General features: G+C 33.5%; 1 protein-coding gene across 1 annotated transcript; it reads left to right on the top strand.

Annotated features, from left to right (window-relative positions):
* Positions 1-5,000: 5,000 nt before the first annotated feature.
* LOC120343484 (uncharacterized) lies at positions 5,001-12,672 on the top strand. Its single transcript, XM_039412676.2, has 13 exons — positions 5,001-5,265; positions 5,753-5,919; positions 6,431-6,568; positions 6,916-7,062; positions 8,104-8,217; positions 8,454-8,595; positions 9,139-9,350; positions 9,834-9,868; positions 10,449-10,827; positions 11,030-11,239; positions 11,667-11,790; positions 11,862-11,984; positions 12,320-12,672. Exons 1-13 carry the CDS (start codon positions 5,113-5,115, stop codon positions 12,404-12,406), a joined length of 2,031 nt encoding a protein of 676 aa, XP_039268610.2. The 5' UTR covers positions 5,001-5,112; the 3' UTR covers positions 12,407-12,672.
* The last annotated feature ends 362 nt before the right edge of the window (positions 12,673-13,034 follow it).

Here is a 13,034-nt window from a genome sequence, read left to right as displayed (position 1 = left end):
TGCTATCGCCTATCGCCGAAGGTATTCTATTGTCCGGATTTAATAATAAGGGACACCAAAAAAATGAAAATGATCATACTCGCCTCATAAGATTCGCCCAAAATCAGGCAAAAAATTTGGGTCTAGAAAAGCGACTTATTCGCCGGGAAATACAGTAGTTGTTATCATTTTTATTCTTACGATGTTATACTGTTATATTATTTTGGTTCACGAAAAAATGAAATCACTCCCTCCCTCCAATGAGCATATATACAATGAGTGGAAACTTGCAAAGATTTGCTCATTTTGGTATTGTTCCCTGCATTTTTACGTCGTCCAGCTAAATGGTTCGTTGCATATTAAGAAAACGCATTGCTCGCTGCCAAAATCCCTTGCTTCAGCCGAGTCGGGTGCGAAATTGGCCGTATTGAGGTATGTAATTCTTCAATACATCTTTGGTTTTGGATTTCGAAGTATGGTACGCTGAAAGCATACAACTATGAGCATATGCTTATTGGGAATGCATATCTATTAGGCAGAAAACGTATCTACAGAACAGAATATGAACCAGTCGCCGAGAGGGGTGCGGTTATTTATGTATTTATTCATTGATATAACATGGGATTTACATATTTATCCATGGAAGAGGAAAGCCGAGAAGAATGCCTAAATACATGGCGAACCACGGCCTCTCACAATCATAGCTCTGTCCTCCATATGAATCACATGGCTCTGCGAGCTATTCGTTTACTTATTAAAATACTGATTTTAACTATAAATTACTCTGGGATACCTGGTATCTTGCCTTTGAAAACAAAACCCAGAAATTGGAAGAAAATCAGGGAATGAAATGTGTGTATTATGTAATGGAGAACCTGAGTTTGTTTCACATATTTTCATGTATTGTAAATTACAAAAAATATTTATGAAGATTTTGTTTTAGATATATTAAAATTGATTAGAATACATTTTGTTATCAATATGATTCTTGCATATCATTTAATTTTAACGATTCTTTATATAGTCATATAGATACTGTTGATTTGGATGCAATTATACTTTTGTTATCAATAGTGAGAAATATTTCAGGACTGCTATTAACTATGTGAGCTATTTTTTCTGCAATGCAAAATACATCCTGCGTCTGCTATTTACTATGTGAATTAATTTTTCTGTAATGTAAAGTATTTCCATAACTGCTTTTACTATGTGGGCTGTTTTTTCGGTACTCTTGTAGTATGTGTACCAGGTTAGGTTACGATTCTCCTTATTTTTGTTCTATTAAAAGTTCGGGAATTGTCTGTGTTACACAAGTGAATATCCCCCTACCGATAGAATTTAGTCCATTTACACAACTTGATATAAAATAGGCGAACAAAATTAGTTACCTTCATATTGGTACACATACTTCTGGAGCACCATTTTTTTGTAATGTAAAATATTTAATATGTGAACTAATTTTTTTGGAATGCAAAATATTTTCTACAGCTTCTGTATTTTTTATATGTCACTTTTCATTTCATCGATAATACACATGGTCTGGCACATTGTTCATTCTTTGTGGAGTTTTTGGTAAATTTACAGATGGAATAAGACCGACATTCAGCCTTTTTCTGTTTTACAACTGTAATACAAATTGAAGTATGTAAACCCAGTTGGTAGACACCGGAACCATGTGTACCAGGTTAGGGTCTACTACATACAAACTTTTCAAGCCGCACCCCCTTTTTAGAATTTGTGAAGTCTTGCGCCCCACCTCAAAATAGTTAGCTAACAATAATAAGCTACAAATAACAGTAGTAACAGTAAGGCATAAGTACGTTTTATTGGAAAAACAGTTGAAAATACATGGATGGAACAAAATAAGTGACAAGTTTTGATATGCAAATATTTACAGTATTTTAAACTAATAGAGAGGGAGAGTTTATTTCGTTCGTCAAACCATGAACATATATAAATTATAATAAAAAAAAAACAGATGCTCAGGTGTTTGACTGGGAGACAACGTTACAACATTTGGGGTCAATTAACAGGTTCGGTGTTAAATTCTTCAATAGCTCTCATATACCGTATTCACTATATACATTATTCACAAGAATTTTTGATTTGGAAAGTACTAAATAATCATGTTTTGTCCTAAGATCATCATTTATTCAGCTGATAAGTTGACATGTATTGCATATCAACTGCATAAAAATGGGTTAGCGAGGATACCTATTATTTGGAAAATTTGTCTACTAAAAATGAATGTGATAGGACATGGGTTTTTTATGAGCAAAGATGAGGAAAATTCTATTATTATAGCAATCATGAGTATATTTCTTTATACACTATAATTTGAACCCATCAAATTATAATACTTGATTATGACTGGCAAGTGATTTGGAGGATAGTGACACACATTAATACATGATCAGGATTTGACCCTTCTCCAGCAGATATATATATATATGAAATAAAGTGCTCATGTACATATCTATATTCGGCTACAGAGCACGTATCATAGAATGAATTTTAAGGCGAAATATTGATAATATACTAAAATAGCAATGATAAACAATAGGTTATTTTTAAATGAGTACTACCGGTACTAAAAAATAAATGAGGTGCTCATATACATATAGATATTTGGATACAGAGCAAGTATCATAGAATAAAATTCAAGGCAGAAAACTGATTAAATACCAGAATAGAAAGTATAATAAACATTAAGATTCTTTTAAATGAAGTATTACTAAAAAATAAATAATGTGGTCATGTACATAGATATTTGGATACAGAGGAAGTGTCATTGAATTTAGAGCGAAATATGGATGCAAGTATGATAAACAATTCGATATTTTTATAAAAAGTGTTACTAACAAATAAAATAATAGATTATGGAGTTCCAGCAAGTGTGCTCATAACAAATAAAAAGATAGCAATTCATTTACCACAGTGAATTAAATTCATTACACATTACTACTTGCTATAACACGGCGGGCACATAATACTCATCGTGTTTTAAACTTTTTTAAAGGTTTTGCTCGCTCTCCAGAACTCTCCATTTTTTATTTGTTTGTATTGTCAGATTGTGAACTTTTCAAAATAAACTATCTCTATCTATATCAATGAATACAATATCCCAGGTCACCACTTGGCTGGTTCATATTCTGTTCTGTAGTTAAGTTTTCTGCCTAATAGATGGTATGTATTCCCAATAAGCATTACAGTATGCTCATTCGTTCACTCAATGAGTGATTTTAATTACGGTTAATATAAAATAATATATATAATATAAATAAGTTCATATTCCATTTTGCATCCATGATTCAGTATTTATTTTGTTCAATTCCAGTAGTAATCCATACCATAATTAGGTTATTTTAATAAATGCATTATATAAAACAATAAAAATGAAATTAGTAAATATAAAATACATATCATAAACATATAATTTTCTTTTTGAAATAACGCTTTACATAAATTTTTCAATTCCCTCTCAAATGGGTTGTTTATTCTATAATTCTCTATATTTTTCTCCATATTTCCATGCTTCAAGTCCATGCTTCCGAAAACAAACAATATAACTAATCCCATACCCGACTTGGAATGGTAACCAGACGAGAGACCGTGGTTCGCCATATGAATAAGCCGTCTTATCGGCTTTCCTTTCCCCCGGGATAAATATGTAAATCCTTATCCTGATAAATACATAAATAACCGCACTCCACTGGGCGACTGGTTCATATTCTGTACTGTAGCTACGTTTTCTGTCTAATAGATATGCATTCCCAATAAGCATATGCTCATAGTTGTATGCTTTCAGCATACCATACTTCGAAACCCAAAACCAAATATGTATTGAAGAATTAAAGACCTCAATACGGCCAATTTCGCACCCGACCTGGCCGAAGCAAGGGATTTTGGCAGCGAGCAATGCGTTTTCTTAATATGCAACGAACCATTTAGCCGGACGACGTAAAAAATGCAGGGAACAATACCAAAATGAGCAAATCTTTGCAAGTTTCCACTCATTGTATATATGCTCATTGCTCCCTCTCACCAGAAAGCACCAACGCGGTACCGCCACAAGATGCGCTATTTTTATTTTCTTTACGTCATCGCGATCGCACACAAACAAACAAATCCCATTGCATAGAGCTGTGTAACCCACAAAAGGTTTGGATTTGCCACCGTTGCGTTTTACCTTCTACAACTCGGAGAACATTTTGTTTTGTCATATTAAGTCTTCTATTATATACCGTATATTTATACAATGCCAAAATTTAGACAATTGGAAGACAATTAATTATTATGTTATTGTAGTCTACAGGCCAATACAGCAAGGGTTCTTCAAACCATTGAAATATTTTTGTTTTTTATTTGAATTATCGATGGTACATTTGCCAGTAAGCCTGGCCCCTTTGCGCAGGGGGTCAAAAACGGTATGTAAGAATGGTGAAAGAAAAAATTAAAAGTGGGGAGGTCAAAAACAGATGTAACAAGAGTCAGAGAGTGGATGTAGAAGGGTGTTGGAACACAGACTTAGTTTAGAAAGTCATAGGAATGATAACAAATATGTTAATAGTCTATATTATGCCAAAGTTTTGTACATAAATACATCAGCCCTAGGTAGACTACCGGTACTCTGGTACTGAAAAATGAAAGATGAGATTGTTTTAACTTAATTTATTACTAATAGTAATAGTGTGAATTATTTATTTGCTAATTGTCATTTTTGTTTTTCATGTACGGTAACTATTGTACATTTATGACCATAATATCTTAAATATTTGATAATATTAAACAACTGGATAATATGTATTTGAAAAAATTGGATAGTACTGTAGTACCGGTACTGACACCACTGTGAAGTGACTCTCACGGTGACCTTTGTGTGCAATCAAGCGAAAAGTTCAAATATCATATCAGACAGCACGGAAGCAGATAAAGTTTGAGAGTTATGGAGTATTTTTACACAAATTGTCATAAATATAGCAATTATTGGATGCTTTGACATTCAAGGCATAATTTTGGTTAAATTCCTACGGTACTTTATTTCTGTGCTAGTTTGATCTCCATTGACTGACTGAAGAAATCTCGTATTAAAATAATAATAGATCATGATAGTTATTTAATAGACTATTTACAATGCAACAACCTTTGATATCTGCTCAAGACAAAAAAGACTTGGATAAATTCTCAAAGTTTCTATGTGTGAAAACAGCACAAGTTATTGTTCAGGGTCGACTTGGAAAATCTATATCATCACAGTGCAGTCCATTGCCAACTGGTGCAGAATGGGTAAACTATATTACAATTAAGTTTTCAAATACTGATAAATATTTTGAAATGCGAAATTGATCAAATGGCTTATTGATATTTTATCAAAGGTCGGCAACCTTTAGCATTGAAAGACCCATTTGGCATCATTTCATCAAACTCAAATCTACTTGGACTTGGATTCGCAACATATACTTTAATGCCAGTGGTTATTGAAACTTTCAGAAAACTGCTTATGATGCATTAATCTAGTTCTTACTAGGAAGTGTGTTTTGTAGACCTACGACCCATTTTTACCAATCTTGATTTATACTTTAGGAACCGCTGTAACATGTAATTAATTAGGAGTATTTGGCTTCTCCCCTTCCCTTTCATTGAATCCCAATGCCTCTAACATAAAACTGCTGTAATCATTTTACTTCGCGGGAGCCAGGGCTTTTTTAGTAGGATATAAATTTTATCTGTTTTTTTATTCCTTTCCTCATTGATTCCATTTTTCTCTCTTTAGTTCAATCTTGCGATTAAAGATTATCCTGAAATACAAAAAGAAGCGAAGTTCGCATTAATTGAAGGAAATCCCACTTTTGATTCGAGTTTTATTATTGAAATTTCACTGAGAACAAGCGATTCTGAATCGCTTACCCTGGAGGTGTGGTCTTTGAGTGTGAAAAGGAAGTATGTTCATTGTTTTTAAGCCTTAATGTAAAAGTTCACTGATCTGATGCCAAAGTTTTTCAGTAAACTTATGCTATTCATGTAGTGTATGAATCCACTGGGGATTAGTTAAATTATTAATCATTCGTCTATGCTATTCCACTCATGAAATTTCATAATTTCGTTATTTAATTGACAATTATATTTCAGAAAAGCATTGAAATGCTGCCAGATCAAACAAAATTTATTTTGAATTATCACGATATCTTTTTTTACTATATTGTATGAGTAATCTTTAATAAGGGTGGTTTGTGAGACTGTTCCTTAGTTGGTTACTACATATATCAGTAAAACAAAATTGGTACTCCTGAAGTATGCGCACCAAGATGTCGCACAACCTGAACCCTAACCTGGTACACAACCTGAGTTCAGATTGTACTCCATCTTGGTGCGCATACTTTAGAAGGTCCACAAAATTTAATCTTCATATTAACAGAAATACTGTAATATTGTCTTTCTACAACTAATCTAGGTATGAAGATGTCCGAATTCATCATACTGTTTACAACAGAATGTCCCTTTTATTGAAATCCCTTATGTGTGTTTCTCGTGCAACACCAGCATATAAACTATCACAAAAACAGGGATCCGAATATGTCATTTGCTTCAGGTTGGATTTTATATTGTCACTCCCACTGAAAAAATAGCATAGTCATGTCATTCTGTTCGTTGGTCTGCATTGAAAATAATTTATTTTTATATAAATAGTCTTAATGTAGGTACCGTATATATGTTTCAACACAGTCATGGTATGTTCTAAAGTTGCTAAATTTCACATGGATCGTTATTTCGGCGGGAAATTGGTTAATGATTTCAGGTATCCATTTATAAATTATAATATATTTATAATAATAATTTATGAATTATAACTCATAATCCATTTATAATAAAAGTCTTGATAATATATACTTTTTATTTGGTAAATATATACGAAAATTTGACGACTTGAATTTATAGAGTTTACATGGGAAAAGTTGATATCAGTGGACTTGGTGAGGGTTTTAAAACCCTGCGTGTTGGTTCAATCGGAACTCCAACTGGTACATTGATGTTGTCTGCAGTTTTTCGTACAGCTGAAAATTTGCATGTGTCAACAAAGAAATTGTAAGATTTTTGTTAGTTTTAAATTGAATATAATATTTCAATTTGCAACTTTTGAACACAAAATTCACATACAGATCGTTTGGCTAAATTCTTATTGGTATTGATGTTCAAAAATTTGCTATTATTCAATGGCTCAATCTATTTTAAATTTTTCGATACTTGAAGATGGAAGAAGATTGCTAGAAAGCTATTACTTGTATTCTATGTTTTAATCTCTTATAATAGGTCCCAGTATTTCACCAAGAATCTTACTCCACATTAGTGCTTCCCAACTTTTTCAATTCCCCACCCACTTTTATTGCCATTTTTCCTGTTCGACCCACAATGAGCTTTTATTAATATAATATGGAAAGAAAGCAATGTATCCTCATGTGATTTACTATTAATGCGAAACTTGAGCTTGCATGTTAGATATTATCAGATCAAGTCGAGGCATTTTTTTGGCTCAGTCATTGCCTGCCTTAATGCAACCACGTTTGTAATCAGTCCATTATCCATTTTGATGCCTACAAGAACCAATCGAAGTTGGGGCGTTAAAATAAAGTATATTATCCCTGTTAAGCCAATATTTAAAATGGAACTGTTGAATATAAGATTACCAATTTCCTAAACCGACATCATTGTTGCTGTTTACACAAATTCAAGAAATTACTAATCTGCCAGGTAGCCTACCTACAGTTTCCAACTGAAATTATTAACGGGACACGGCGCATAGTTCTAATTGTTGCACTGTTTCATATTTGTTATATAATGATAATGCCACAATTTCTCGATCTAATTGAAAACTGTATGTAACATTTGCATGCTATTAGATAAAGGAAACTTTTGTGTTTTTTCTTGTTGTGCAAATTTCTTCTTTGAACACTTCCCGTGTATACTAGTATTTTCAGGGAAATTTCTTCAATCTTCAATCTTTTAAGTTTTTGACTTGAAAAGTTGCCAAGTTCAGATTACAATGGATATGATTGAAAAATAGCTCTAAGTGATGAGATAACACATTGCTCTTAAATCTGGTGAATAACATCCTCTAATTCTAATCAGACATCCTGGAACTGGAGACCTTATGAAGGTCAGTCCTGATCATTTTACTTCACCCAAGAATGCTACTCTGTCACCAGCACGACCTTGTCATACGCTGCAATCACGTATAATGAGGTAAGTATAAATAAGTTCAATTATGAACCTAAGTTTTTTTTTATATATTACTCTTTATAATCTTATCTTTTTTTAACAATACACTGATATTTTTTACTTATCATTTCCTATTGTTTATTGACTCCTCAATATTCGAGATAATACTAATATTGAATTTATTTTGCAACCCACAGTCCAGGAACCACTGATTCAGACAACTATTTCAGTTTCGGTTCTAAATACACTATTTAATTTAGTTCTAGAGATATGGATGGAGAATCACCAACTTGTCACCCTATAGAGTCACCTTCATATGGTGTCTTACCAACATCATTCTCAACATCACCTGGTGAACTTGGTTTAGGAATGTCACAACATAAGTTTCCTGGTGATATGGCTGTAAGAACTATTAAATACTTATAATTTGTTGCTGTCCAACATGTATTGTTTTTGTTTCTTAGTAAACCTAATTTTATGAGATAACAAAATACTGTCACTCTCCTGTCTTTATCATTCAAAATAAATTAAAGCGATAAATTGCTAATAATATGTTCAGATTGGGTGACAGCACATTTGAACCCAAACATTTGCACCCGTATATCCGCGGGTTCAATCTATACAAGGGTGCTAAAATCTATGGGTTAGTATGGGTTCAAATGTTCGTAGGTGCAAATTTCCATGGGTGCAATAGTATTCAGGTGCAATTGTCCTGGGTTGGAAACTTCATATTGTTATGTTTATTATGTTGTATTAAATTATATAATAAAGTTTGTGGGCCGAGAAAATAAGTTTGGAAGGCAATGGCAAACCGAAAAGATTTCGGTCTTTCCGAACTATTGTAGCTCCTTTCCTTGCGGGAGCTGCCTGTGCGGAGCCTCGTTCTGCGCGAAATGCATATAAATAGTAAATACATCATATTGAGAAAATTGTGTTTTTCAACAGGGTGCAATATTCAGTGTCGGCACACCACCGACACAAAATTCAACAATGAAATCAAAAACTACTTCATCTCATTCTGTGGATCACAGACGACATAGTGATTATCTTCGGGACAGAGAGGGAAAACAAATTCATACCAGCAGAATACAACAACAGACTTTTATTCATTCCCAATCGGAAAAGAACTTTTCTGACCCAATAGATGATGGAACAAGGTAAATAATTCCACTTAAACTGAGTTTTGTTAGTATTTCTTTTCCGCCAATGCTTTCAGCTATTACATTAAGCCATGTTTTTATATACAAGCTTTATTATCGCTCTGGTCTGAACAGTGCCCGACTGCCCGGTATAAACCACCACTTTTATGATATACGGTAAGCTACTCTTTTTGGTAGGACTGAAATCTTTGCGATTTGGCATTGCCTACACAGTTTATTACAATCTGAGTAGGGTGAGGGGTATCATTGGATTTGAACCGGGAAACTGGCCATTTTTTGACTTGAATATGATGTAATTATAAAGCATTTTGTGTTGCATTGAGGAAATACACAAGTTTGTAACGATAAACAAATCAAATATTGTATTATCTCAAACATATACAAAATATTTGTAGTTATTGTTTGGAAGTTAAATTATTGAAGATGCAAAGTACCATATCTTATTACCTTAGATTACATTACTTTTCATCATTTTTACAGAACATCGCAACAGCAGAATGTTCATCATATGCAGGGTGCGTATCAGATAGAAACTGATTTATTATTTTCCTAGATTCAGTTGTTAGAAAATAATGTAATATGAATAATTAGTTTAAATTATGGTCTATTTGTAATAAAACGTTTCTGTCTTACTATGTTTTGATGTTCTTCCCTTGCAATATCATAGGTAAGTCTAATGAAAGTCCACATGATAACTTAATATCAATGATGAATCGTGTTCAGCAGGAGTGCGCAACCTCAATACAGGAGGGTCGAATACAAACTGGGTGAAACTGTGGGTCGCACCTTAATTTAAAATAGGATTTCTAGTAGTTGCAGGCACAAAACTTTTGGTTCAATAATTGTATGACATGAGTCGTACGCCATTTTAACGTCATTGGCATAGATAATAAATTGGACTCAGGTATAGGCTTTGCAACGCAAAGGAATTGGAATTACTTGCACCTACCAGATTAAACTAAATAAAAAACTTGTTTCCCTGGCCGCACACCATTTAAAATTGGCACTTGGCTGTGGGCCGCACAATTTTTCCTCGTGGGCCAAATTTGGTCCGCGGGCCATTCATTGATGTGCTTACTATTCTTGTTTTAATAGGTTCAAGCAATCGTCGTAGAACTACTTCATCCAGTGTACCGAAAGACAACACTTCATCCGATATCCTAATGGACAAAAGAAATGTATTTAAACCTATAACAGACGAATCATTTAATGAAAACTCTTCAAGATCATCATCAAATCATAGAAGAAGTCGAAAGATTATAACTGTCAAGAGTGGAAATAGAACTGCAAACACTGACATCGTAACTGCATTGAAAAGCAATTCACCTTCTAATGCAAGAGTTGGATTCCCTGATAATGCAGAGACAACAACTCATTTAGCACATCTTCCACCTTCTCATCATGCTGCATCTGTGGTAACTGAAGTTTCATCCACGGCACCTAAACAGCAACAGCATCAGTTACACAAACCAAGGTATTGTATACATTCCACCTGTATATTTTTGTTAAGTTGAAAATAAGGACTGTATATACTCGACCTGTAAATCGCACAGTTTCATACAAGGATAGAATTTACATATTTATTTTACGAACACATGCATGGTAATCATAGGTGCCACACTGTCGGGCCAAAGTAAAGTAAATCTTTGTTAAAAAGCACACTTTTATGCATTCAGCACTGGTGCATTTGTGTCGAACAGCAAAACAGCAGCTAGAGCACAGGATACACTAATTGGTGTTTCTGGAGGTCACAAATTACCATTTGAAGATTTAATTACTGAAGATAATTCCAGAACTTCTGGAAGGAGAACAAAAAGAAATAATACGACAAATGAAACTAATTCAAGTTCAGATACGTCTCCTGAGAGTGGACGAGAAGATGCCAGGTACATGGATCAAACTTTCCGTCTTTTTATCCAATCTCTACTTTAATTTGGTTCAATCTTATTGAAGATGGCTTATCAGCTTAGATACTGCATCTTATACTGCATGTAGTTAGCTGTTAGCATGTTAGTATTCTATTCTCATTTGGGATTTTACCTAATAATGATAAAGTTGTGCACAATAATGTGCATCAAAGCAGCAGTTTCTATCTATATTCAGTTCAAATTTGATTTGTCAGACAAGCTTTTCAGTGATATTTAAATCTAAATGGTTTATTTTTGAAAGATATCTCACACACAAGTTTACTACTCCTAAGTTACAATCCGAGTAATAGACATTCGTGGATCATAATTTAGTTTCATATCCAAAATATACGAATGAAATGTAAAACATTTGAGGATACCATATTTGTTTTATTAATTGTTTCAGCACAATTACAAGACTGTCAAGTCAAAGCAGTTTATCATCTCACCAAAGCAGTGAATCAAGCCCCAGTAAAGAAAACATATTAGGCTTGCCATCTCCCGCAGATGAATTTGTAATGGTTGATCTTGTAAGTTTGAATTGTATTATCCTTCCCATGTCTTACTCAATGTTGATCCTTATTTATTCCTTGCTTCCAAGAATCCCGCATTTGGAAAAAATGATTCAGCAGGGGATCTTGGAACATTTTATCGAGAATGTGAGAATGCTCCAGATCTTGTAATGTTTCAAGACAACAATGGCCAGGAAACTCAGGAAGCACTTGTACGTTTTTCTTTATTTTTTGTCTTTTTATGATTATGAAGTGCCATATATAAGCACTCCTTTTTGACTCTTGTAAGTTGGTTTATTTATGGGTAACTCCTAATAAGCATCATGCGTAAAGTTTTCATTCTACAGTCTTTTCAGTTTTTGTGCACAAAATATAATAATATAGTAGCTAATATGATATGGTATCACAATCAACCAGTGATGTGTAACTAGGGCTAGATTATTTCAAGAGCACATTCTCAATGGTTAGTCTGAAAGATTGACAAAAGCTTTTAGTGCACTTTTATCTATGTTCGAGTCGTGTAACTCTATTTTTTTCTTCATTAAAGCTCGATCTTACTAAACAATTGGAAGATTATGAAAAGGATGCAGTAGATTTTGATAATTTTGCTGAGGAAATACAAGCGTTGCCATAGCTTTATCCTCTATTATTTCATCACAAATCAGCTTGTTTTATTGAAGATGATGGCTTACTACATGCAGAGTGACATTACTCACTTGGTGGCCTTGTTTTTGCCATGACATAACAGTATTATGAATTTTACTTCAAATATTGATATTATTATTCTTATTGACCAAACTGTTGTCGGGAATGTTTCTTCTTCTGTTTAACTTTTCTTTCTTTTTGTTCTTAAATCTTTATGACGATACTGGTGACAATACAGAACACTGTTCACCAAAATATTATTTTGACATTTGAGTGGGTTGTTCGACGCCTTTCGATATGATCACAATGCTGAACATAAAAAAAAGGGATAGGGGAGGGGATGGGGGGGTCACGGTGACCTTTTATTGTTTTTCGGTGACTGTGAATTAAAAAATTATTGTAAAAAAACTTCATAATATTTCCGTGAGGAGAAGAATTTGTTATATATAGCCGCTCTTGATATAATTTAACAAGGAGTTACATGAATAAATGGGCATTTCCAGTCAATATAAAAAGTGGTTACTATTGTCGACCATTACGCATGAATTTTATTGTGGGATCGTAGGATGAGGGATTTCTAACTATCCGGTAGTATATATGTCCAGCCGGTGTATCCC

Source organism: Styela clava, chromosome 3 (assembly GCF_964204865.1).
Source record: "Styela clava chromosome 3, kaStyClav1.hap1.2, whole genome shotgun sequence".
In the NCBI taxonomy this organism is placed as follows: domain Eukaryota; kingdom Metazoa; phylum Chordata; class Ascidiacea; order Stolidobranchia; family Styelidae; genus Styela; species Styela clava.
The sequence above is the reverse complement of the archived record's forward strand: the minus strand, read 5'-3'. Positions and strand labels throughout refer to the sequence as shown.